The sequence below is a fragment of the Sebastes umbrosus genome, chromosome 19 (assembly GCF_015220745.1).
Source record: "Sebastes umbrosus isolate fSebUmb1 chromosome 19, fSebUmb1.pri, whole genome shotgun sequence".
NCBI classification, from domain to species: Eukaryota; Metazoa; Chordata; class Actinopteri; order Perciformes; family Sebastidae; genus Sebastes; species Sebastes umbrosus.
This window is the reverse complement of record NC_051287.1, coordinates 4,119,750-4,141,412: the sequence shown is the minus strand read 5'-3', so window position 1 is coordinate 4,141,412 and position 21,663 is coordinate 4,119,750. Positions and strand designations below refer to the sequence as shown.

General features: G+C 30.1%; 2 protein-coding genes across 6 annotated transcripts in view; one reads left to right on the top strand and one right to left on the bottom strand.

The window, feature by feature from the left end:
- The window catches only part of hexb (hexosaminidase B (beta polypeptide)), a 25,653-nt gene extending 11,307 nt beyond the window's left edge, over positions 1 to 14,346 (top strand). For both annotated transcript variants that reach the window (XM_037752866.1, XM_037752867.1), the window contains exon 14: positions 14,036 to 14,346. In XM_037752866.1, coding sequence (XP_037608794.1) covers positions 14,036 to 14,099 — 64 coding nt within the window. In that variant the 3' untranslated portion in view covers positions 14,100 to 14,346. The remainder of the gene's footprint in view (positions 1 to 14,035) is intronic.
- Positions 8,552 to 21,663, bottom strand: gfm2 (GTP dependent ribosome recycling factor mitochondrial 2). 4 transcript variants are annotated; one of them, XM_037752862.1, is made up of 22 exons: positions 21,562 to 21,663; positions 21,187 to 21,272; positions 21,021 to 21,105; positions 19,837 to 19,882; positions 19,650 to 19,747; positions 19,445 to 19,570; positions 19,273 to 19,361; positions 19,091 to 19,179; positions 18,940 to 19,000; positions 17,900 to 18,088; positions 17,735 to 17,815; positions 17,497 to 17,645; positions 16,938 to 17,078; positions 16,744 to 16,843; positions 16,470 to 16,656; positions 16,306 to 16,382; positions 16,080 to 16,218; positions 15,414 to 15,599; positions 15,191 to 15,306; positions 14,921 to 15,103; positions 14,485 to 14,698; positions 8,552 to 8,786 (listed from the first exon to the last, which is right to left on the bottom strand). In XM_037752862.1, the coding sequence occupies exons 2-21, from the start codon at positions 21,226 to 21,228 to the stop codon at positions 14,570 to 14,572; spliced, it is 2,313 nt and encodes a 770-aa protein (XP_037608790.1). In that variant the 5' UTR covers positions 21,229 to 21,272; positions 21,562 to 21,663; the 3' UTR covers positions 8,552 to 8,786; positions 14,485 to 14,569. The 4 variants fall into 4 exon arrangements, with proteins under 4 accessions (XP_037608790.1, XP_037608791.1, XP_037608792.1 ...); XM_037752863.1 differs by having other exon boundaries at positions 21,187 to 21,277; positions 21,562 to 21,580; XM_037752864.1 differs by lacking the exon at positions 21,562 to 21,663 and adding an exon at positions 21,361 to 21,473.

Sequence of the window (21,663 nt, the reverse complement as noted above, 5' to 3'; positions counted from 1 at the left end):
AAAAGTCATACTATGTCGAATAAAGTAAAAAAAAGTCAGTATGTCGAAAAAAGTAAAAAAAAAAAAAAGTCTAGTATGTCGAAAAAAGTAAAAAAAAAAAAAGTAGTATGTCGAAAAAAGTAAAAAAAAAAAAAAACTCATAGTATGTCGAAAAAAGTAAAAAAAAAAGTCATAGTATGTCGAAAAAAGTAAAAAAGATAGTATTGTATGTTGAAAAAAAGTCATAGTATGTCAAAAAAAAGTCTTAGTATGTCGAAAAAATGACAAAAAAAAAAGTCAGTATGTCGAGAAAAAAAAAGTCAAAGTCAAAAGTATGTTGAAAAAAAAGTCAGTGTAGTATGTCAAAAAAAAAAGTCTTGGTATGTTGAAAAAAGTAAAAATAAAAAAAGTCATAGTATGTCCAGAAAAAAAAAGTCAGTATTGTATGCTGAAAAAAAATCAGTTTAGTATGTAAAAAAAAAAAGTCTTGGTAGGTCGAAAAAAGTAAAAGAAAAGTCTAGTATGTCGAAAAAAGTAAAAAAAAAAAAAAAGTCAGTATGTCGAAAAAAGTAAAAAAAAGTCTTAGTATGTCGAAAAAATTAAAAAAAAAAAAGTCTAGTATGTCGAAAAAAGTTAAAAAAGTCAGTATGTCGAAAAAAGTAAAAAAACAAAGTCTAGTATGTCGAAAAAAGTAAAAAAACAAAGTCTAGTATGTCGAAAAAAGTAAAAAAAAAAAGTCATAGTATGTCGAAAAAAGTAAAAAAAAAAAGTCATAGTATGTCGAAAAAAGTAAAAAAAAAAAAAGTCAGTATGTCGAAAAAAGTAAAAAAAAAGTCAGTATGTCGAAAAAAGTAAAAAAAAAAAAAAGTCTAATATGTCAAAAAAAGTAAAAAAAAAAAGTCGTATGTCGAAAAAAGTAAAAAAAAAAAAAAAGTCTAGTATGTCGAAAAAAGTAAAAAAAAGTCAGTATGTCGAAAAAAGTAAAAAAAAAAAAAAGTCTAGTATGTCGAAAAAAGTAAAAAAAAGTCAGTATGTCGAAAAAAGTAAAAAAAAAAAAAAAGTCTAGTATGTCTTGTACTTTTTTGTCATGAAAAGCTGCGACAAAGAAGGGAGACCAGACGAGTTTCAGAGTACTAAATAGTAAAATTTATTCACAACATAATAAATTAGGAAACAAACATGAAAGTCAGTAAACAACAAAAACAACAAGCAGTCGCGTCTGCGATGGAATCAAGAGAGCCGTCCAGTGTGAAGGTGGTGAGGTTTTATCAAGAAACAGCCCTTGTTTGGCAGATCAAGCTAACGACCCAGATCCTTCAGCACAGGGAGGAGCTAGCAAAGGAAGGACACAGGAACACCTATTGGAGGGAAGGGGAGAAAAAATTAGAAAATAAGAAAGAAAAGTCATCGTGTAGCGTCTCGAAAAAAAAGTCATAGTATAGCATGTCGAGAAAAAAAACACATAGTACAGAATGTCGTAAAAAAATCATAGTAAAGTATGTCGAAAGAAAGTCAGTATTGTGTCGAAAAAAGTCAGTGTAGTATGTAAAAAAAAGTCTTAGTATGTCGAAAAAAAGTTAAAAAAAAGTCATAGTAGTGTCGAAAAAGTAAAAAAAAAAAAAAATCATAGTATAGTGTGTCGAAAAAAGTAAAAAAAAGTCAGTGTAGTATGTCAAAAAAAAAAGTCTTAGTATGTCGAAAAAATGACAAAAAAAAAAAGTCAGTATGTCGAGAAAAAAAAAGTCAAAGTCAAAAGTATGTTGAAAAAAAAGTCATAGTGTAGTATGTCAAAAAAAAAAGTCTTGGTATGTTGAAAAAAGTAAAAAAAAAAAAAGTCATAGTATGTCCAGAAAAAAAAAGTCAGTATTGTATGCTGAAAAAAAGTCAGTTTAGTATGTAAAAAAAAAGTCTTGGTAGGTCGAAAAAAGTAAAAAAAAAAAGTCATAGTATGTCGAAAAAAAGTCAGTATGTCGAAAAAAGTAAAAAAGAAAAAAAAGTCCAATATGTCAAAAAAAGTAAAAAAAAAAGTCGTACGTCGAAAAAAGTAAAAAAAAAAAAAAAGTCTAGTATGTCGAAAAAAGTAAAAAAAAGTCAGTATGTCGAAAAAAGTAAAAAAAAAAAAAAAGTCGTATGTCGAAAAAAGTAAAAAAAAAAAAAAGTCTAGTATGTCGAAAAAAGTAAAGAAAAGTCAGTATGTCGAAAAAAGTAAAAAAAAAAAAGTCTAGTATGTCGAAAAAAGTAAAAAAAAAAGTCATAGTATGTCGAAAAAAGTAAAAAAAAAAAAAAAGTCTAGTATGTCGAAAAAAGTAAAAAAAAGTCTAGTATGTCAAAAAAAGTAAAAAAAAAAAAAGTCTAGTATGTCGAAAAAAGTAAAAAAAAAAAGTCTAGTATGTCAAAAAAAGTAAAAAAAAAAAAGTCTAGTATGTCGAAAAAAGTAAAAAAAAAGTCAGTATGTCGAAAAAAGTAAAAAAAAAAAAAAAAAGTCATAGTATGTCGAAAAAAGTTAAAAAAAAAGTCTAGTATGTCAAAAAAAGTAAAAAAAAAAAAAGTCTAGTATGTCGAAAAAAGTAAAAAAAAAAAAAAAGTCGTATGTCGAAAAAAGTAAAAAAAAAAAAAGTCTAGTATGTCGAAAAAAGTAAAGAAAAGTCAGTATGTCGAAAAAAGTAAAAAAAAAAAAGTCTAGTATGTCGAAAAAAGTAAAAAAAAAAAAAAAAGTCAGTATGTCGACAAAAGTAAAAAAAAAAGTCTAGTATGTCGAAAAAAGTAAAAAAAAAAAAAAAAGTCTAGTATGTCGAAAAAAGTAAAAAAAAGTCAGTATGTCGAAAAAAGTAAAAAAAAAAAAAAAGTCAGTATGTCGAAAAAAGTAAAAAAAAAAAAAAGTCTAGTATGTCGAAAAAAGTGAAAAAAGTCAGTATGTCGACAAAAGTAAAGAAAAAAAAAAAAAGTCTAGTATGTCGAAAAAAGTAAAAAAAAAAAAGTCATAGTATGTCGAAAAAAGTAAAAAAAAAAAAGTCATAGTATGTCGAAAAAAGTAAAAAAAAAGTCAGTATGTCGAAAAAAGTAAAAAAAAAAAAAAAAGTCTAGTATGTCGAAAAAAGTAAAAAAAAGTCAGTATGTCGAAAAAAGTAAAAAAAAAAAAAGTCATAGTATGTCGAAAAAAGTAAAAAAAAAAAATGTCATACTATGTCGAAAAAAGTAAAAAAAGTCAGTATGTTGAAAAAAGTAAAAAAAAAGGCAGTATGTCGAAAAAAGTAAAAAAAAAAAAAAAAAGTCATAGTATGTCGAAAAAAGTAAAAAAAAAAAAAAAAGTCAGTATGTCGAAAAAAGTCATAGCATGTCGAAAAAAGTAAAAAAAAAAAGTCTTAGTATGTCGAAAAAAGTTAAAAAAAAAGTCTAGTATGTCGAAAAAAGTAAAAAAAAAGTCATAGTATGTCGAAAAAAGTAAAAAAAAAGTCAGTATGTCGAAAAAAGTAAAAAAAAAAAAAAAAGTCTAGTATGTCGAAAACAGTAAAAAAAAAAAAAAAAGTCTAGTATGTCAAAAAAAGTAAAAAAAAAAAAGTCATAGCATGTCGAAAAAAGTAAAAAAAAAAGTCGTATGTCGAAAAAAAGTCAGTATGTCGAAAAAAGTAAAAAAAAAAAAAAAAAGTCTAGTATGTCGAAAAAAGTAAAAAAAAAAAAAAAGTCATAGTATTGTATGTTGAAAAAAAAGTCATAGTATGTCAAAAAAAAAAGTCTTAGTATGTCGAAAAAATGACAAAAAAAAAAAGTCAGTATGTCGAGAAAAAAAAAGTCAAAGTCAAAAGTATGTTGAAAAAAAAGTCAGTGTAGTATGTCAAAACAAAAAGTCTTGGTATGTTGAAAAAAGTAAAAATAAAAAAAGTCATAGTATGTCCAGAAAAAAAAAGTCAGTATTGTATGCTGAAAAAAAATCAGTTTAGTATGTAAAAAAAAAAAAGTCTTGGTAGGTCGAAAAAAGTAAAAGAAAAGTCTAGTATGTCGAAAAAAGTAAAAAAAAAAAAAAGTCAGTATGTCGAAAAAAGTAAAAAAAAGTCTTAGTATGTCGAAAAAATTAAAAAAAAAAAAAGTCTAGTATGTCGAAAAAAGTTAAAAAAGTCAGTATGTCGAAAAAAGTAAAAAAACAAAGTCTAGTATGTCGAAAAAAGTAAAAAAAAAAAAAGTCATAGTATGTCGAAAAAAGTAAAAAAAAAAAGTCATAGTATGTCGAAAAAAGTAAAAAAAAAAAAAAAGTCTAGTATGTCGAAAAAAGTAAAAAAAAAAAAAAGTCATAGTATTGTATGTTGAAAAAAAAGTCATAGTATGTCAAAAAAAAGTCTTAGTATGTCGAAAAAATGACAAAAAAAAAAAGTCAGTATGTCGAGAAAAAAAAAGTCAAAGTCAAAAGTATGTTGAAAAAAAAGTCAGTGTAGTATGTCAAAAAAAAAAGTCTTGGTATGTTGAAAAAAGTAAAAATAAAAAAAGTCATAGTATGTCCAGAAAAAAAAAGTCAGTATTGTATGCTGAAAAAAAATCAGTTTAGTATGTAAAAAAAAAAAGTCTTGGTAGGTCGAAAAAAGTAAAAGAAAAGTCTAGTATGTCGAAAAAAGTAAAAAAAAAAAAAAAGTCAGTATGTCGAAAAAAGTAAAAAAAAGTCTTAGTATGTCGAAAAAATTAAAAAAAAAAAAGTCTAGTATGTCGAAAAAAGTTAAAAAAGTCAGTATGTCGAAAAAAGTAAAAAAACAAAGTCTAGTATGTCGAAAAAAGTAAAAAAAAAAAAAGTCATAGTATGTCGAAAAAAGTAAAAAAAAAAAGTCATAGTATGTCGAAAAAAGTAAAAAAAAAAAAAAGTCAGTATGTCGAAAAAAGTAAAAAAAAGTCAGTATGTCGAAAAAAGTAAAAAAGAAAAAAAAGTCTAATATGTCAAAAAAAGTAAAAAAAAAAAGTCGTATGTCGAAAAAAGTAAAAAAAAAAAAAAAGTCTAGTATGTCGAAAAAAGTAAAAAAAAGTCAGTATGTCGAAAAAAGTAAAAAAAAAAAAAAGTCTAGTATGTCGAAAAAAGTAAAAAAAAGTCAGTATGTCGAAAAAAGTAAAAAAAAAAAAAAAGTCTAGTATGTCTTGTACTTTTTTGTCATGAAAAGCTGCGACAAAGAAGGGAGACCAGACGAGTTTCAGAGTACTAAATAGTAAAATTTATTCACAACATAATAAATTAGGAAACAAACATGAAAGTCAGTAAACAACAAAAACAACAAGCAGTCGCGTCTGCGATGGAATCAAGAGAGCCGTCCAGTGTGAAGGTGGTGAGGTTTTATCAAGAAACAGCCCTTGTTTGGCAGATCAAGCTAACGACCCAGATCCTTCAGCACAGGGAGGAGCTAGCAAAGGAAGGACACAGGAACACCTATTGGAGGGAAGGGGAGAAAAAATTAGAAAATAAGAAAGAAAAGTCATCGTGTAGCGTCTCGAAAAAAAAGTCATAGTATAGCATGTCGAGAAAAAAAACACATAGTACAGAATGTCGTAAAAAAATCATAGTAAAGTATGTCGAAAGAAAGTCAGTATTGTGTCGAAAAAAGTCAGTGTAGTATGTAAAAAAAAGTCTTAGTATGTCGAAAAAAAGTTAAAAAAAAGTCATAGTAGTGTCGAAAAAGTAAAAAAAAAAAAAATCATAGTATAGTGTGTCGAAAAAAGTAAAAAAAAGTCAGTGTAGTATGTCAAAAAAAAAAGTCTTAGTATGTCGAAAAAATGACAAAAAAAAAAAGTCAGTATGTCGAGAAAAAAAAAGTCAAAGTCAAAAGTATGTTGAAAAAAAAGTCATAGTGTAGTATGTCAAAAAAAAAAGTCATAGTATGTCCAGAAAAAAAAAGTCAGTATTGTATGCTGAAAAAAAGTCAGTTTAGTATGTAAAAAAAAAGTCTTGGTAGGTCGAAAAAAGTAAAAAAAAAAGTCATAGTATGTCGAAAAAAAGTCAGTATGTCGAAAAAAGTAAAAAAGAAAAAAAAGTCCAATATGTCAAAAAAAGTAAAAAAAAAAGTCGTACGTCGAAAAAAGTAAAAAAAAAAAAAAGTCTAGTATGTCGAAAAAAGTAAAAAAAAGTCAGTATGTCGAAAAAATTAAAAAAAAAAAAAAAGTCGTATGTCGAAAAAAGTAAAAAAAAAAAAAAAGTCTAGTATGTCGAAAAAAGTAAAGTCAGTATGTCGAAAAAAGTAAAAAAAAAAAAAGTCTAGTATGTCGAAAAAAGTAAAAAAAAAAAAAAAGTCTAGTATGTCGAAAAAAGTAAAAAAAAGTCTAGTATGTCAAAAAAAGTAAAAAAAAAAAAAAGTCTAGTATGTCGAAAAAAGTTAAAAAAAAAAAGTCTAGTATGTCAAAAAAAGTAAAAAAAAAAAAAGTCTAGTATGTCGAAAAAAGTAAAAAAAAAAAGTCAGTATGTCGAAAAAAGTAAAAAAAAAAAAAAAAAGTCATAGTATGTCGAAAAAAGTAAAAAAAAAAAGTCTAGTATGTCGAAAAAAGTAAAAAAAAAAAAAAGTCATAGTATGTCGAAAAAAGTAAAAAAAGTCTAGTATGTCAAAAAAAGTAAAAAAAAAAAAAGTCTAGTATGTCAAAAAAAGTAAAAAAAAAAAAAGTCTAGTATGTCGAAAAAAGTAAAAAAAAAAAAGTCATAGTATGTCGAAAAAAGTAAAAAAAAGTCAGTATGTCGAAAAAAGTAAAAAAAAAAAAAAAGTCTAGTATGTCGAAAAAAGTAAAAAAAAAAAAAAAAAGTCATAGTATGTCGAAAAAAGTAAAAAAAAAGTCTAGTATGTCAAAAAAAGTAAAAAAAAAAAAAGTCTAGTATGTCGAAAAAAGTTAAAAAAAAAGTCATAGTATGTCGAAAAAAGTAAAAAAAAAGTCTAGTATGTCAAAAAAAGTAAAAAAAAAAAAAGTCTAGTATGTCGAAAAAAGTTAAAAAAAAAAGTCTAGTATGTCGAAAAAAGTAAAAAAAAAAAAAAAAAGTCTAGTATGTCGAAAAAAGTAAAAAAAAAAAAGTCATAGTATGTCGAAAAAAGTAAAAAAAAAAGTCAGTATGTCAAAAAAAGTAAAAAAAAAAAAAAGTCTAGTATGTCGAAAAAAGTAAAAAAAAAAAAAAGTCATAGTATTGTATGTTGAAAAAAAAGTCATAGTATGTCAAAAAAAAAAGTCTTAGTATGTCGAAAAAATGACAAAAAAAAAAAGTCAGTATGTCGAGAAAAAAAAAGTCAAAGTCAAAAGTATGTTGAAAAAAAAGTCAGTGTAGTATGTCAAAAAAAAAAGTCTTGGTATGTTGAAAAAAGTAAAAATAAAAAAAGTCATAGTATGTCCAGAAAAAAAAAGTCAGTATTGTATGCTGAAAAAAAATCAGTTTAGTATGTAAAAAAAAAAAAGTCTTGGTAGGTCGAAAAAAGTAAAAGAAAAGTCTAGTATGTCCAAAAAAGTAAAAAAAAAAAAAAAGTCAGTATGTCGAAAAAAGTAAAAAAAAGTCTTAGTATGTCGAAAAAATTAAAAAAAAAAAAAGTCTAGTATGTCGAAAAAAGTTAAAAAAGTCAGTATGTCGAAAAAAGTAAAAAAACAAAGTCTAGTATGTCGAAAAAAGTAAAAAAAAAAAAGTCATAGTATGTCGAAAAAAGTAAAAAAAAAAAGTCATAGTATGTCGAAAAAAGTAAAAAAAAAAAAAAAAAGTCTAGTATGTCGAAAAAAGTAAAAAAAAAAAAAAGTCATAGTATTGTATGTTGAAAAAAAAGTCATAGTATGTCAAAAAAAAGTCTTAGTATGTCGAAAAAATGACAAAAAAAAAAAGTCAGTATGTCGAGAAAAAAAAAGTCAAAGTCAAAAGTATGTTGAAAAAAAAGTCAGTGTAGTATGTCAAAAAAAAAAGTCTTGGTATGTTGAAAAAAGTAAAAATAAAAAAAGTCATAGTATGTCCAGAAAAAAAAAGTCAGTATTGTATGCTGAAAAAAAATCAGTTTAGTATGTAAAAAAAAAAAAGTCTTGGTAGGTCGAAAAAAGTAAAAGAAAAGTCTAGTATGTCGAAAAAAGTAAAAAAAAAAAAAAAGTCAGTATGTCGAAAAAAGTTAAAAAAGTCAGTATGTCGAAAAAAGTAAAAAAACAAAGTCTAGTATGTCGAAAAAAGTAAAAAAACAAAGTCTAGTATGTCGAAAAAAGTAAAAAAACAAAAGTCATAGTATGTCGAAAAAAGTAAAAAAAAAAAGTCATAGTATGTCGAAAAAAGTAAAAAAAAAAAAAAGTCAGTATGTCGAAAAAAGTAAAAAAAAGTCAGTATGTCGAAAAAAGTAAAAAAGAAAAAAAAGTAATATGTCAAAAAAAGTAAAAAAAAAAGTCGTATGTCGAAAAAAGTAAAAAAAAAAAAAAAAGTCTAGTATGTCGAAAAAAGTAAAAAAAAGTCAGTATGTCGAAAAAAGTAAAAAAAAAAAAAAGTCTAGTATGTCGAAAAAAGTAAAAAAAAAGTCAGTATGTCGAAAAAAGTAAAAAAAAAAAAAAAGTCTAGTATGTCTTGTACTTTTTTGTCATGAAAAGCTGCGACAAAGAAGGGAGACCAGACGAGTTTCAGAGTACTAAATAGTAAAATTTATTCACAACATAATAAATTAGGAAACAAACATGAAAGTCAGTAAACAACAAAAACAACAAGCAGTCGCGTCTGCGATGGAATCAAGAGAGCCGTCCAGTGTGAAGGTGGTGAGGTTTTATCAAGAAACAGCCCTTGTTTGGCAGATCAAGCTAACGACCCAGATCCTTCAGCACAGGGAGGAGCTAGCAAAGGAAGGACACAGGAACACCTATTGGAGGGAAGGGGAGAAAAAATGAGAAAATAAGAAAGAAAAGTCATCGTGTAGCGTCTCGAAAAAAAAGTCATAGTATAGCATGTCGAGAAAAAAAACACATAGTACAGAATGTCGTAAAAAAATCATAGTAAAGTATGTCGAAAGAAAGTCAGTATTGTGTCGAAAAAAGTCAGTGTAGTATGTAAAAAAAAGTCTTAGTATGTCGAAAAAAAGTTAAAAAAAAGTCATAGTAGTGTCGAAAAAGTAAAAAAAAAAAAAAAATGATAGTATAGTGTGTCGAAAAAAGTAAAAAAAGTCAGTGTAGTATGTCAAAAAAAAAAAAGTATTAGTATGTCGAAAAAAATGACAAAAAAAAAAAAGTCAGTATGTCGAGAAAAAAAAAGTCATAGTATTGTATGTTGAAAAAAAAGTCATAGTGTAGTATGTCAAAAAAAAAAGTCATAGTATGTCCAGAAAAAAAAAGTCAGTATTGTATGCTGAAAAAAAGTCAGTTTAGTATGTAAAAAAAAAAGTCTTGGTAGGTCGAAAAAAGTAAAAAAAAAAGTCATAGTATGTCGAAAAAAAGTCAGTATGTCGAAAAAAGTAAAAAAGAAAAAAAAGTCCAATATGTCAAAAAAAGTAAAAAAAAAAGTCGTACGTCGAAAAAAGTAAAAAAAAAAAAAAGTCTAGTATGTCGAAAAAAGTAAAAAAAAGTCAGTATGTCGAAAAAAGTAAAAAAAAAAAAAAAGTCGTATGTCGAAAAAAGTAAAAAAAAAAAAAAGTCTAGTATGTCGAAAAAAGTAAAGTCAGTATGTCGAAAAAAGTAAAAAAAAAAAAAGTCTAGTATGTCGAAAAAAGTAAAAAAAAAAAAAAAGTCTAGTATGTCGAAAAAAGTAAAAAAAAGTCTAGTATGTCAAAAAAAGTAAAAAAAAAAAAAAGTCTAGTATGTCGAAAAAAGTTAAAAAAAAAAAGTCTAGTATGTCAAAAAAAGTAAAAAAAAAAAAAGTCTAGTATGTCGAAAAAAAGTAAAAAAAAAAAGTCAGTATGTCGAAAAAAGTAAAAAAAAAAAAAAAAAAGTCATAGTATGTCGAAAAAAGTAAAAAAAAAAAGTCTAGTATGTCAAAAAAAGTAAAAAAAAAAAAAGTCTAGTATGTCGAAAAAAGTAAAAAAAAAAAAAAAAGTCGTATGTCGAAAAAAGTAAAAAAAAAAAAAGTCTAGTATGTCGAAAAAAGTAAAGAAAAGTCAGTATGTCGAAAAAAGTAAAAAAAAAAAGTCTAGTATGTCGAAAAAAGTAAAAAAAAAAAAAAAAAGTCAGTATGTCGAAAAAAGTAAAAAAAAAAGTCTAGTATGTCGAAAAAAGTAAAAAAAAAAAAAAAAGTCTAGTATGTCGAAAAAAGTAAAAAAAAAAAAAAGTCAGTATGTCGAAAAAAGTAAAAAAAAAAAAAGTCTAGTATGTCGAAAAAAGTGAAAAAAGTCAGTATGTCGACAAAAGTAAAGAAAAAAAAAAAAAGTCTAGTATGTCGAAAAAAGTAAAAAAAAAAAGTCATAGTATGTCGAAAAAAGTAAAAAAAAAAAGTCTAGTATGTCGAAAAAAGTAAAAAAAAGTCAGTATGTCGAAAAAAGTAAAAAAAAAAAAAAGTCAGTATGTCGAAAAAAGTAAAAAAAAAAAAAGTCTAGTATGTCGAAAAAAGTGAAAAAAGTCAGTATGTCGACAAAAGTAAAGAAAAAAAAAAAAGTCTAGTATGTCGAAAAAAGTAAAAAAAAAAAGTCATAGTATGTCGAAAAAAGTAAAAAAAAAAGTCAGTATGTCAAAAAAAGTAAAAAAAAAAAAAAGTCTAGTATGTCGAAAAAAGTAAAAAAAAAAGTCATAGTATGTCGAAAAAAGTAAAAAAAAAGTCTAGTATGTCAAAAAAAGTAAAAAAAAAAAAGTCTAGTATGTCGAAAAAAGTAAAAAAAAAAAAAGTCAGTATGTCGAAAAAAGTAAAAAAAAAAAAGTCTAGTATGTCGAAAAAAGTGAAAAAAGTCAGTATGTCGACAAAAGTAAAGAAAAAAAAAAAAAGTCTAGTATGTCGAAAAAAGTAAAAAAAAAAAGTCATAGTATGTCGAAAAAAGTAAAAAAAAAAAGTCTAGTATGTCGAAAAAAGTAAAAAAAAGTCAGTATGTCGACAAAAGTAAAGAAAAAAAAAAAAAGTCTAGTATGTCGAAAAAAGTAAAAAAAAAAAAGTCATAGTATGTCGAAAAAAGTAAAAAAAAAAAGTCTAGTATGTCGAAAAAAGTAAAAAAAAAAGTCAGTATGTCAAAAAAAGTAAAAAAAAAAAAAAGTCTAGTATGTCGAAAAAAGTAAAAAAAAGTCTAGTATGTCGAAAAAAGTAAAAAAAAAAAAAAAGTCGTATGTCGAAAAAAGTAAAAAAAAAGTCTAGTATGTCGAAAAAAGTAAAAAAAAAAAAAAGTCGTATGTCGAAAAAAGTAAAAAAAAAAAGTCTAGTATGTCGAAAAAAGTAAAGAAAAGTCAGTATGTCGAAAAAAGTAAAAAAAAAAAAAAGTCTAGTATGTCGAAAAAAGTGAAAAAAGTCAGTATGTCGACAAAAGTAAAGAAAAAAAAAAAAAGTCTAGTATGTCGAAAAAAGTAAAAAAAAAAAGTCTAGTATGTCGAAAAAAGTAAAAAAAAAAGTCAGTATGTCAAAAAAAGTAAAAAAAAAAAAAGTCTAGTATGTCGAAAAAAGTAAAAAGTCTAGTATGTCGAAAAAAGTAAAAAAAAAAAAAAAAGTCGTATGTCGAAAAAAGTAAAAAAAAGTCTAGTATGTCGAAAAAAGTAAAAAAAAAAAAAAAAGTCGTATGTCGAAAAAAGTAAAAAAAAAAAAGTCTAGTATGTCGAAAAAAGTAAAGAAAAGTCAGTATGTCGAAAAAAGTAAAAAAAAAAAAAGTCAGTATGTCGAAAAAAGTAAAAAAAAAAAAAAAGTCAGTATGTCGAAAAAAGTAAAAAAAAAAAAAAGTCTAGTATGTCAAAAAAAGTAAAAAAAAAAAAAAGTCTAGTATGTCGAAAAAAGTAAAAAAAAAAGTCATAGTATGTCGAAAAAAGTAAAAAAAAAGTCTAGTATGTCAAAAAAAGTAAAAAAAAAAAAGTCTAGTATGTCGAAAAAAGTAAAGAAAAAAAAAAAAGTCTATGTCGAAAAAAGTAAAAAAAAAAAAGTCATAGTATGTCGAAAAAAGTAAAAAAAAAAAAAGTCTAGTATGTCGAAAAAAGTAAAAAAAAGTCTAGTATGTCAAAAAAAGTAAAAAAAAAAAAAGTCTAGTATGTCGAAAAAAGTTAAAAAAAAAGTCTAGTATGTCAAAAAAAGTAAAAAAAAAAAAAGTCTAGTATGTCGAAAAAAGTAAAAAAAAAAGTCATAGTATGTCGAAAAAAGTAAAAAAAAAGTCTAGTATGTCGAAAAAAGTAAAAAAAAAAAAGTCATAGTATGTCGAAAAAAGTAAAAAAAGTCTAGTATGTCAAAAAAGTAAAAAAAAAAAAGTCTAGTATGTCGAAAAAAGTAAAAAAAAAAAAAAAAGTCAGTATGTCGAAAAAAGTAAAAAAAAAAAAAAACTCAGTATGTCGAAAAAAGTAAAAAAAAAAAAAAGTCAGTATGTCGAAAAAAGTAAAAAAAAAAAGTCCAGTATGTCGAAAAAAGTGAAAAAAAGTCAGTATGTCGACAAAAGTAAAGAAAAAAAAAAAAAGTCTATGTCGAAAAAAGTAAAAAAAAAAAAGTCATAGTATGTCGAAAAAAGTAAAAAAAAAAAAAGTCTAGTATGTCAAAAAAAGTAAAAAAAAAAAAAGTAGTATGTCGAAAAAAGTAAAAAAAAAGTCAGTATGTCGAAAAAAGTAAAAAAAAAAAAAAAGTCATAGTATGTCGAAAAAAGTAAAAAAAGTCTAGTATGTCAAAAAAAGTAAAAAAAAAAAAAGTCTAGTATGTCGAAAAAAGTAAAAAAAAAAATCATAGTATGTCGAAAAAAGTAAAAAAAAAAGTCTAGTATGTCGAAAAAAGTAAAAAAAAAAAGTCAGTATGTCGAAAAAAAGTCAGTATGTCGAAAAAAGTAAAAAAAAGTCAGTATGTCAAAAAAAGTAAAAAAAAAAGTCATAGTATGTCAAAAAAAGTAAAAAAAAAAGTCATAGTATGTCGAAAAAAGTAAAAAAAAAAAGTCTAGTATGTCGAAAAAAGTAAAAAAAAAAAAGTCTAGAATGTCGAAAAAAGTAAAAAAAAAAAAAAAGTCTAGTATGTCGAAAAAAGTCATAGCATGTCGAAAAAAGTAAAAAAAAAAGTCTTAGTATGTCGAAAAAAGTAAAAAAAAAAAAAGTCTAGTATGTCGAAAAAAGTAAAAAAAAAAAAAGTCATAGTATGTCGAAAAAAGTAAAAAAAAAAAAAGTCATAGTATGTCGAAAAAAAGTCAGTATGTCGAAAAAAGTCTAGTATGTCGAAAAAAGTAAAAAAAAAAAAAGTCATAGTATGTCGAAAAAAAGTCATAGTATGTCGAAAAAATGACAAAAAAAAAAAGTCATAGTATGTCGGAAAAAAAAAGTCAGTATTGTATGCTGAAAAAAAGTCAGTGTAGTATGTAAAAAAAAAAGTCTTGGTATGTCTAAAAAAGTAAAAAAAAAAAAAAAAGTCAGTATGTCGAAAAAAGTCATAGTATGTCGAAAAAAATAAAAAAAATAAAAAAGTCAATATGTCGAAAAAAGTCAGTATGTTGCAAAAAGAGTAAAAAAATAGTCATAGTATAGTTTGTTGGAAAATTACAGTATGCTGAAAAGATTTCAAAGTATACTATGTCTTAAAGTCATGAAAAAAGTCAGTGTATTATGTCAAAATTTTTTTTTTTTTTTTTTTTTAAAAAGCCATAGTAAGGCAGGTCGAAAAAAAAGTCATGTAAAGTATTATGAATAAAGTCATAGTCTTGTATGTCGAAAAAAAAAGCCATAGTATGACAAAGAAAGTCTTAGACTATAGTATGTCGAGAAACATCATAAAAAGTCCAAGTACAGTATGTCGAAAAATGTCATAGTAAAAATTGCAAATACTTGTACATTTCTATTTATTCATTTATATCAAGAAATATCTGCGTGCAACAAAAATACATTTGTGAATCCTTCTATGCGCATCCATTAATATTAATACCCATCTGATTGCATAAGTATCTGTCTCCAAATGCTTTATCATCCACCGGAAACACGCGTGTTGAGGGCTATTAATTAAATATAAAACATTAATCATCTAATCTTTTCCTATCTTAAGGCGTGGGATCCCAGCTGAGCCGCTGTTTTCCAGCTACTGTCCCCGTGAATACAGAGGTGTCTGAAAACAACGGAGAGGCTGGCCGTGGGAACAAGAAAGGGAAGCGAATCCACATACAATCAACTCTGTGCTTGTATTTCAAACTAAGAAATCAAATGCTTGACTGCCTATGTGGAAATGTCACAAATTTTTTAAATCTGCTCTACAGAACTCCTCTTGATCACATCTAATGTCATAAACATCTTGAATTTATGCACTCTATTTTTATGAATGTTTGTATGATTGATTGTGAATAAAATGTTGACAGTTTTGGCACGAGTTTTGTGTTTCATATTAAAAAAAACAAGGGCATGTATTTGGCATCGAGCTAAGACCATGGTATACAATTTGTAATGTCTTTGCCTCTTTCATGCAGTGGGTATTAATACTATAAATAGCATTTTACTTACTGATATTTACTGTAAGTCCTGGTTTGGGTACAAGTGTCCATGTCTTGGTCTCAGAAGGTCACTGGTCCCATTGCTGATCAGGGGATCACAGCAGACCAGCCACTCTTTTAAGGAGGGTGTTCTGGTCCTGGGGGTTCATGGCCTCATAGGTGTCCAGCTCCAGGGAGAAGGTGGCATTGCCGGACGTTATTGTTCGCAGGATGGTGGAATAGCCCTTTAAAAGGAAACAAGTATGAATAGTTAACAACTAGAAATGCTAATTTTTTATTTTTTTTCCTAACCGATGATCGACCCTCGTTAACTGATTATTAACCGTTAACCGACAAGATTAGTGCGTCGCATCCAGCGGTGCTATTTTTAGTGCCCAACAAGCCGCCCAGCTGCAATGTCAGGGTTACCCATTAAACCAAAAACTACAGACAAAATTGCATCTCACCATCATCTCAGCCAGGGGCACAGTTGCTAGCAGCACCTTGTCGTCATGGCGACTCTGGATGTCTCGGACGGTTCCTCGTCTTTGGGCCAAGTCGCCCAGCACAGAGCCGAGGCGTTCCTCCCCGACAGTCACCTCCAGGGACATCACTGGCTCTAGGACCTGACCTCCTGCTAGCCTCACGGCCTGCAGGAACACAGAAACAGAACTGTGGTTTATCTGTTGATCATCCTGTAGTTTACAGTTATGAGGCGGGAACTCATAATGGTTTACCTTCAGCATGCAGCGGGACACACAGGCGGACACCATGGCAGGAGACGTTCCTGGTTCCATGTTGACACTTTGGATCAGTGTAGATACACCCTGTAAAGGATAACCTAGCAATGGACCTGAAGGTGGAAGCAGGCATTGATAATGATTTCAGTTATTTCTTAAATAATACATCTTCAATATAAACAGGGCAGGACAGGTTTGCATGAGTTGCGTTGAATGATACCTTGAAGATATGAGCTGTGTACTCCATTCTCCACTGCCTCTTTCATTTCTGGTGATAGCTGTCCTCCCAGTTCCTCTGTGAAAGTGAATTCACATGAACCACCCGTAGCGGAGATGTCCAGTGGTGTGACGGTCAGCTCCACGGTCACGACATGTCGTCTCTCCCCAACAGTACGGTCCAGCGTATCTACGGTATAATTTAAGCAGGAAAATTCATAAAGGAACAAAAATTAGGACAAGTACAGTATGTAGTTGACAAGAGTCAGCGCCGCCGCTAGGTAAGTAACGTACTAAGTGCCGGAGAGTGGCCATAACACTGCCTATTGCCACTGAGGTGTTGCGAACCTCGCGGTAAAGACGGCTCAACTTTGGAGCAAAATTTTGCCCCTTTTCCAGTAAGCTAGCATGACATGTTTGGTATCAACGGTTCATCACAAACAAGATTAGTATGACACCTCTGTGTGTCCACTACCTTAAAACCCTTGAAACCCGCAACAGCCTTCAAATGACAGTAATGTTAATGCCAGTCAGAAGATCCACCATCATTTTCAGAGGGTTAAAAGTAAACCAAGAACTGAGGAGGAGGAATAATTCCAATTTTAAGATCATAGTGATTAGTTATTTCTCCCCCTCCCATGATGCAACGATTAAGAAATGATTGTTGTACCTGTAGTAGAGACCTCGTGGAGAATCGACTCCCTGTAAGCCACCTGTAGCGGCCCGAGGTGAGTCTCAATGCCATACTCTCTCCTGATCCGATCATGGATGATCTCGATGTGCAGCTCTCCCATCCCACACAGAATGGTCTGAGGAAAGAGACAATTAGTTGAGTCACTGTAGCAGATGCTCCAACTAAACAAACTCCTGGCTTATCCCATGATGGTATTACGTACCTGGCCAGAGTCAGGGTCAATCCTGACTTTAAGACTGGGGTCTTCTCTCTGGAGGCAATTCAGTGCATTCTCAAGATCTTTCAGGGGAAAAATACAATGTGTGAGAGACTTTAAGGTTGCTGGAGTATTTGTACAGTAGCATAACTGTAATCACTGTTACTGACCAGCCTGTTTGGCCATGGTGGGCGGTTCTATGGTGCAGAAGAAGACGGGATCAGGGACCTCCACCCCTGAAAGAACCACGCTGGCATGTTCCCCACGCTTCTTCCCAGCCTCGCCGTCACTTTGGGCTCGGCGGGCTGCAGCTGCTGCTGAAGCCTTCGATGAAACGATGGTGTCCCCTGTGACGGTCTAATGTGGAAAACAGAAAGAACATTTTGAAGGGAAAATCTTCAAAATAGCAAATAGAGAATATAATGTATATCTATGATGCTCTACCTGCTTCAGTCCGACAGTCAGAGCGATGTTTCCCGCTGTCATCGAGGGGATTTCTACATGCTGATCAGCAAACGGCACCAGCAGCCTGCTCATCCTCTCACTGCACACAACATGATACCAAAAATAAAAGCTTTGACATATCATGATAATGATTTCAGTCAAAATTGCACTGTATTGTAATAGAAGCTACATACATGCTGTTCCTGTTGATGTTGTGGACGGCAGTCTGTGGTTTCAGAGTACCAGAGTAAATCCTGAGAAACACCAGAGGACCACGCTGCTTGTCGTGGAGAACCTTGAAGGCCAGAGCACACAAGTCGTCCTTGTACCACCGCCTGTAGGAAGATGAACAGAGCTTATAGTCTGACAACATGGAAACATATTCATAAAAGCACGGCATATTCATTAAAGGACGATTCCAGCATGATTTGAATCTTCCATTCATTTAATATTAACGGTTTTAGTCGACTTGTGTGCATCAAAATAGAAGATATTTGTTAAATCGGTTTTGCACAACTTCTCAGGCTCATTCAGACGCATTAAATGTCATGTGACACTGAAAACAGACCTCAAATTGAGTTAGTATAGCTCAGAATCACATTTAACAAAACTGAAAATGCATAAAGGTAAAGAATAATATGATAAAAGCATTGAAAAACAATATCGGAGTACAGAACCTGGACACCAATCATGCAGGAAACGTCACAGCTGCTCAGGTCTGAGTTTGTTAAATAGGTTAAAGAATGTACTCACACCAGGTCGTGGTGGCGTTCATTGGGGGCAGGCAGGTAGGCGGTGATGGCATCTAAAAGAGGCTGAACACCTTTGTTTCTCAAAGAGCTCCCGCAGAGTACTGGGACGCCTTTACGGGCCAGAGTGACCCGCCGCACAGCCTCCTGCAGCTGAGGACACAGTAGCACGGTTTACTCTGTATTCACAAGTACTTTAAGTTACTTTATAGGATTATATTGTGGTTCAATACAACACTTACTTTGATTGAGGGAACAGCATCAAAATTGTCACTAAAATCAGTCAGCAGCAGTTCAGCAAACTCATCATCAAGATCAGCAACCTGTGATTGAGAACAGAAATATTAACTGGAGAATACTTTAACATTTAAAATATTAAACATTGCTGTAAATGTTATGACACGTACCTGCTCTATTAAAGCCGTCCTGGCCTCGTTGACTTCCTGCAGGAGTTCCGGCTCGTCGGACTGGTCGAGAGGTTTGCTTTCAAACACTCGTCCATCATCATCTCTCGTAGATCTTAGCCTCCATATCAGCTTCCGGCTGGTTAACAAGTCGACCACACCGGAGAAGTTTTTGCCACTGCCGACCGGAATCTATGAAACAGGACGGCTCTGCATGAGACAGCTACAGTACACGGTGACACACTCCCATTAGGTTTTCAGGTATACTTTCTTTGTTTAGCTTGTTTTTCCATTTAGTTATTGCAAATTATAGAGTAATAAAGATAAATTTGGACTTATTTGGCTTATTGTATAAAACCTGGTGGTGGTAAACCACTTATCAGTGAACTAATAATGAGAAAAAGTACAATGAAACGCCACTAGAAGACGTTCCTTCTTGTAAACTCTGAGTAAATCCATCCATCCCAAATTGGGAAACTCTTGTGTTACAGCAGCAGGTTATCCAGACAATGCACAGGAACAGTAAATACCCAATAAATATACATATCAACACTAGAGAATAGATACAGTACATTACCAAGTATGCAAGTTAGAATTTTTGTTTTAAAATGAAAATTTTAAATTATAAAAATGAAATGAGGTAGTAAACTACCCCGACTTCACGAAGAAGCAGTTGTCTGACGTCATACAACAATGGGAGCGCACATTCTACATTGATAAACCATCATCTAAAAGTCAACGTAAAGTATTCGCCTGTATTTTATTAAAATGATATATACTATTTTATATTAAAAACTGTTCTGCATGTAAATTGATGTCAAAATATGTCGCCATGTTATTGTGCTAAACAGTCTCTGAAAGTTATCTTCTTCAATCATTACAAATTAATGTCTTTAAAGCTGCAGACATGCTGCTGACATCCCTGGGATAAAGGGGTCAGGATATAGTGACAGAAACAATTCACTTTTTATCATATTTGCTCAAAGTTAGCGACTGCAGCTTTAATGGCATGTAATAGTTGCTGTGTTTTTCAACAGGCCTACCTGCAGGAGGACTGGATTGGCTTTCAACTTCTTTCTTATGCTCTCAATGGAAAAACTTAAACTGAGAGAAAAAAAATGAAAGACAGTTTTCAGTTAAATTTTGAAAAATGAGAAAGAAACTTGTTTATGGTTGAACTGTTAAGTCACTCACTTTGCTGCAGGCTTATCCATCTTATTCAGGAAACAAACACAGGGAACATGGTGCTTCTCGGCTTGTCTCCACACGGTCAGAGTCTGAGCCTGTTGGTGTTTACAAGGGAACAGAAGAGAATACGTTCAGGGTATGCCCAAATACATGACCCAAAACTGAAAAAAAAGAAGCAGTGGGCTCACCTCAACACCGGCAGAAGCATCAAACACAGCAACAGCCCCATCGAGAACACGAAGTGCCCGTTCTACCTCGAGAGTGAAGTCAACATGTCCTGTAAACACACACAGTCATATTTGAGTGGCTGCTCTGTCTCATTTCTAGACTGTTTTATTCTCACAAGGATGTTATTCCTACCTGGGGTGTCTATAAGGTTTATTCTGTGAGTTTTCCAATCAAATGTGACGGCTGCTGACTGTATGGTGATGCCACGCTCCCTCTCTTGAGCCATAAAATCTGTCACTGTATCCCCGTCGTCCACATCTGAAAGCAGAAATAAATTAAAGTGACAAAAACAAACAGGTAACAAAGAATTACCTATTGTTTTCACCATCCTACACACCTCCTAGTGCTCTCGTGTAGCCAGAGTAATACAGCATCCTTTCTGTGGTTGTCGTCTTTCCTGCGTCGATGTGGGCCATAATGCCGATGTTTCGGATCCTGCAGATACAGTTCATGAGTTAACACGGAGCCCAGAGCTGAATCTAAAGAACATTTCAAAGAACTGACTGCAGAATGAAATCACTTACTTGGATATATCAGGGTTGACCACAGCCCGCAGTGATTTGACATCATCTATGACAGCAAACATGAAGTACAATGATGATCTGACTGAATCACTGATGCTTTGTAAAAATGTCAACAGGGCTTCCTCCATCAACTGAGGAAGATCATGTGATATGATCTACTACTAAATGGACCATGCGGTGTTGAGAATTCTATTTTATTAACAAATTATATGATTTATAATGATGTGAAAATGAGAAAATCCATTAAATATGAACTTATGTCAGCTAAAACTGGAATATACTAGTTTTTGTTGCTTGACGAATCAACTAATTAAAGCATTGCGTCAGCAATGGTTAATCATAACCAGTGGTGGAATGTACTAATAACATTTACTCAAGTACTATACTTGAGTACAAATTGATGGTATTTTTACTTGCGTATTTCCATTTAATGTAACTTTATACTTCTACTCCACTACATCTCATTTGCCTGACAGCTTTAATCACTTTTCTGATTACAGTTTTTCATCCCCTTCCTGTCCAGTGAAAATGATCTATCTCCAGATGTGTTGATTTTGAATCAGTGTTTGTGATAAACTGAAGGATGAAGTGTTCCTTTATGTGTTAAGGAAAGCCTCCTACTTCTTAATCTAAATAAACTAATTAAAAGCCTCTTGGATCAGCTGGAAAATGCATCGTCACAAAGCTGAAAACCGGCTGTTTCACACCATGAAAAGTTGATTTTTTTTAGAAATATGTGGTTCTCACAGGACAGTGACGCTACAAACATATGATGATCTTATAATATATGATGCATTGCTGTAGATTAAACTAGCCAACAGGATATAAAGGAGTTAAAAACATTTACAGCAGTAAAATGCAACATGCACCTTCATGCAGCAGAAATATTAATCCAGAAACATCATATATAATAGTAAAACACTGACTTTTAATACTTTAAGTACATTTTACTGACAATACTTACATAATTTAACTTAAGTAGCATATTGAATGCACTCCTGTTACTTGTAGTGGAGTGTTTTTCTTCATAGTGGGGTATTGTATATGCCAATTTTTATATCATACTGACATAATTAATGTAATCAATAACACCTGTGTTTACCTGCAATGACATGTTAAAATGCTGCTGTGAAAAGGGCATATTGCTACTTAAATAAAGGATCTGAATACTTCTTCCAACGTACCTGGGAGAAAGCTGTAGTGTCTCTTTACAGGACAGCTCACTCTGCATCTGCAGCACTGCAGCCCAGCTGTTAATAGATACCTTCCCTGTGAAGGACAACAACACTGCTATGAAGTCAACATGATATTAAGATAATTAAGCATTTAGTTTGGCAAAGTATATCTTACCCAAATCATCTTTCTTAATGTCCCACAGGCTCTAACATGCATCTTTAATGTCTACTTATCTTCCAAGCTGTTTCCTCAGAGTCAGTCTGAGCTTAAAACAAAACATTATGGAGCAACATCGCATTCAAGCTTGTCATATTAACACTATAACAATAAAAAAAGAGGGATATTTACTATAACCAGCAGATAAACATTACATTTATCCCAAACAAAAGCTTTAAAATATCCAAAATATCCTACAAAACACAATCTCTGCTGCTAAATGTCATGCTTTCATACGGTGCGGCTCTAAAATACATCCCCTATACTTCCGGGCACGGAAACAAAATCGGCTCCGGCAAAATTAAAAAATGTAAAAATGTTTAATACACGTACATGAAGTTAGGCATTAAATATTTTGTCAATTTCTATTTTTTTAAAAATAATGTATTTTGTCTTTAACACGGTCCAGTGTCACTATAAGACTTTTTTAAGCCA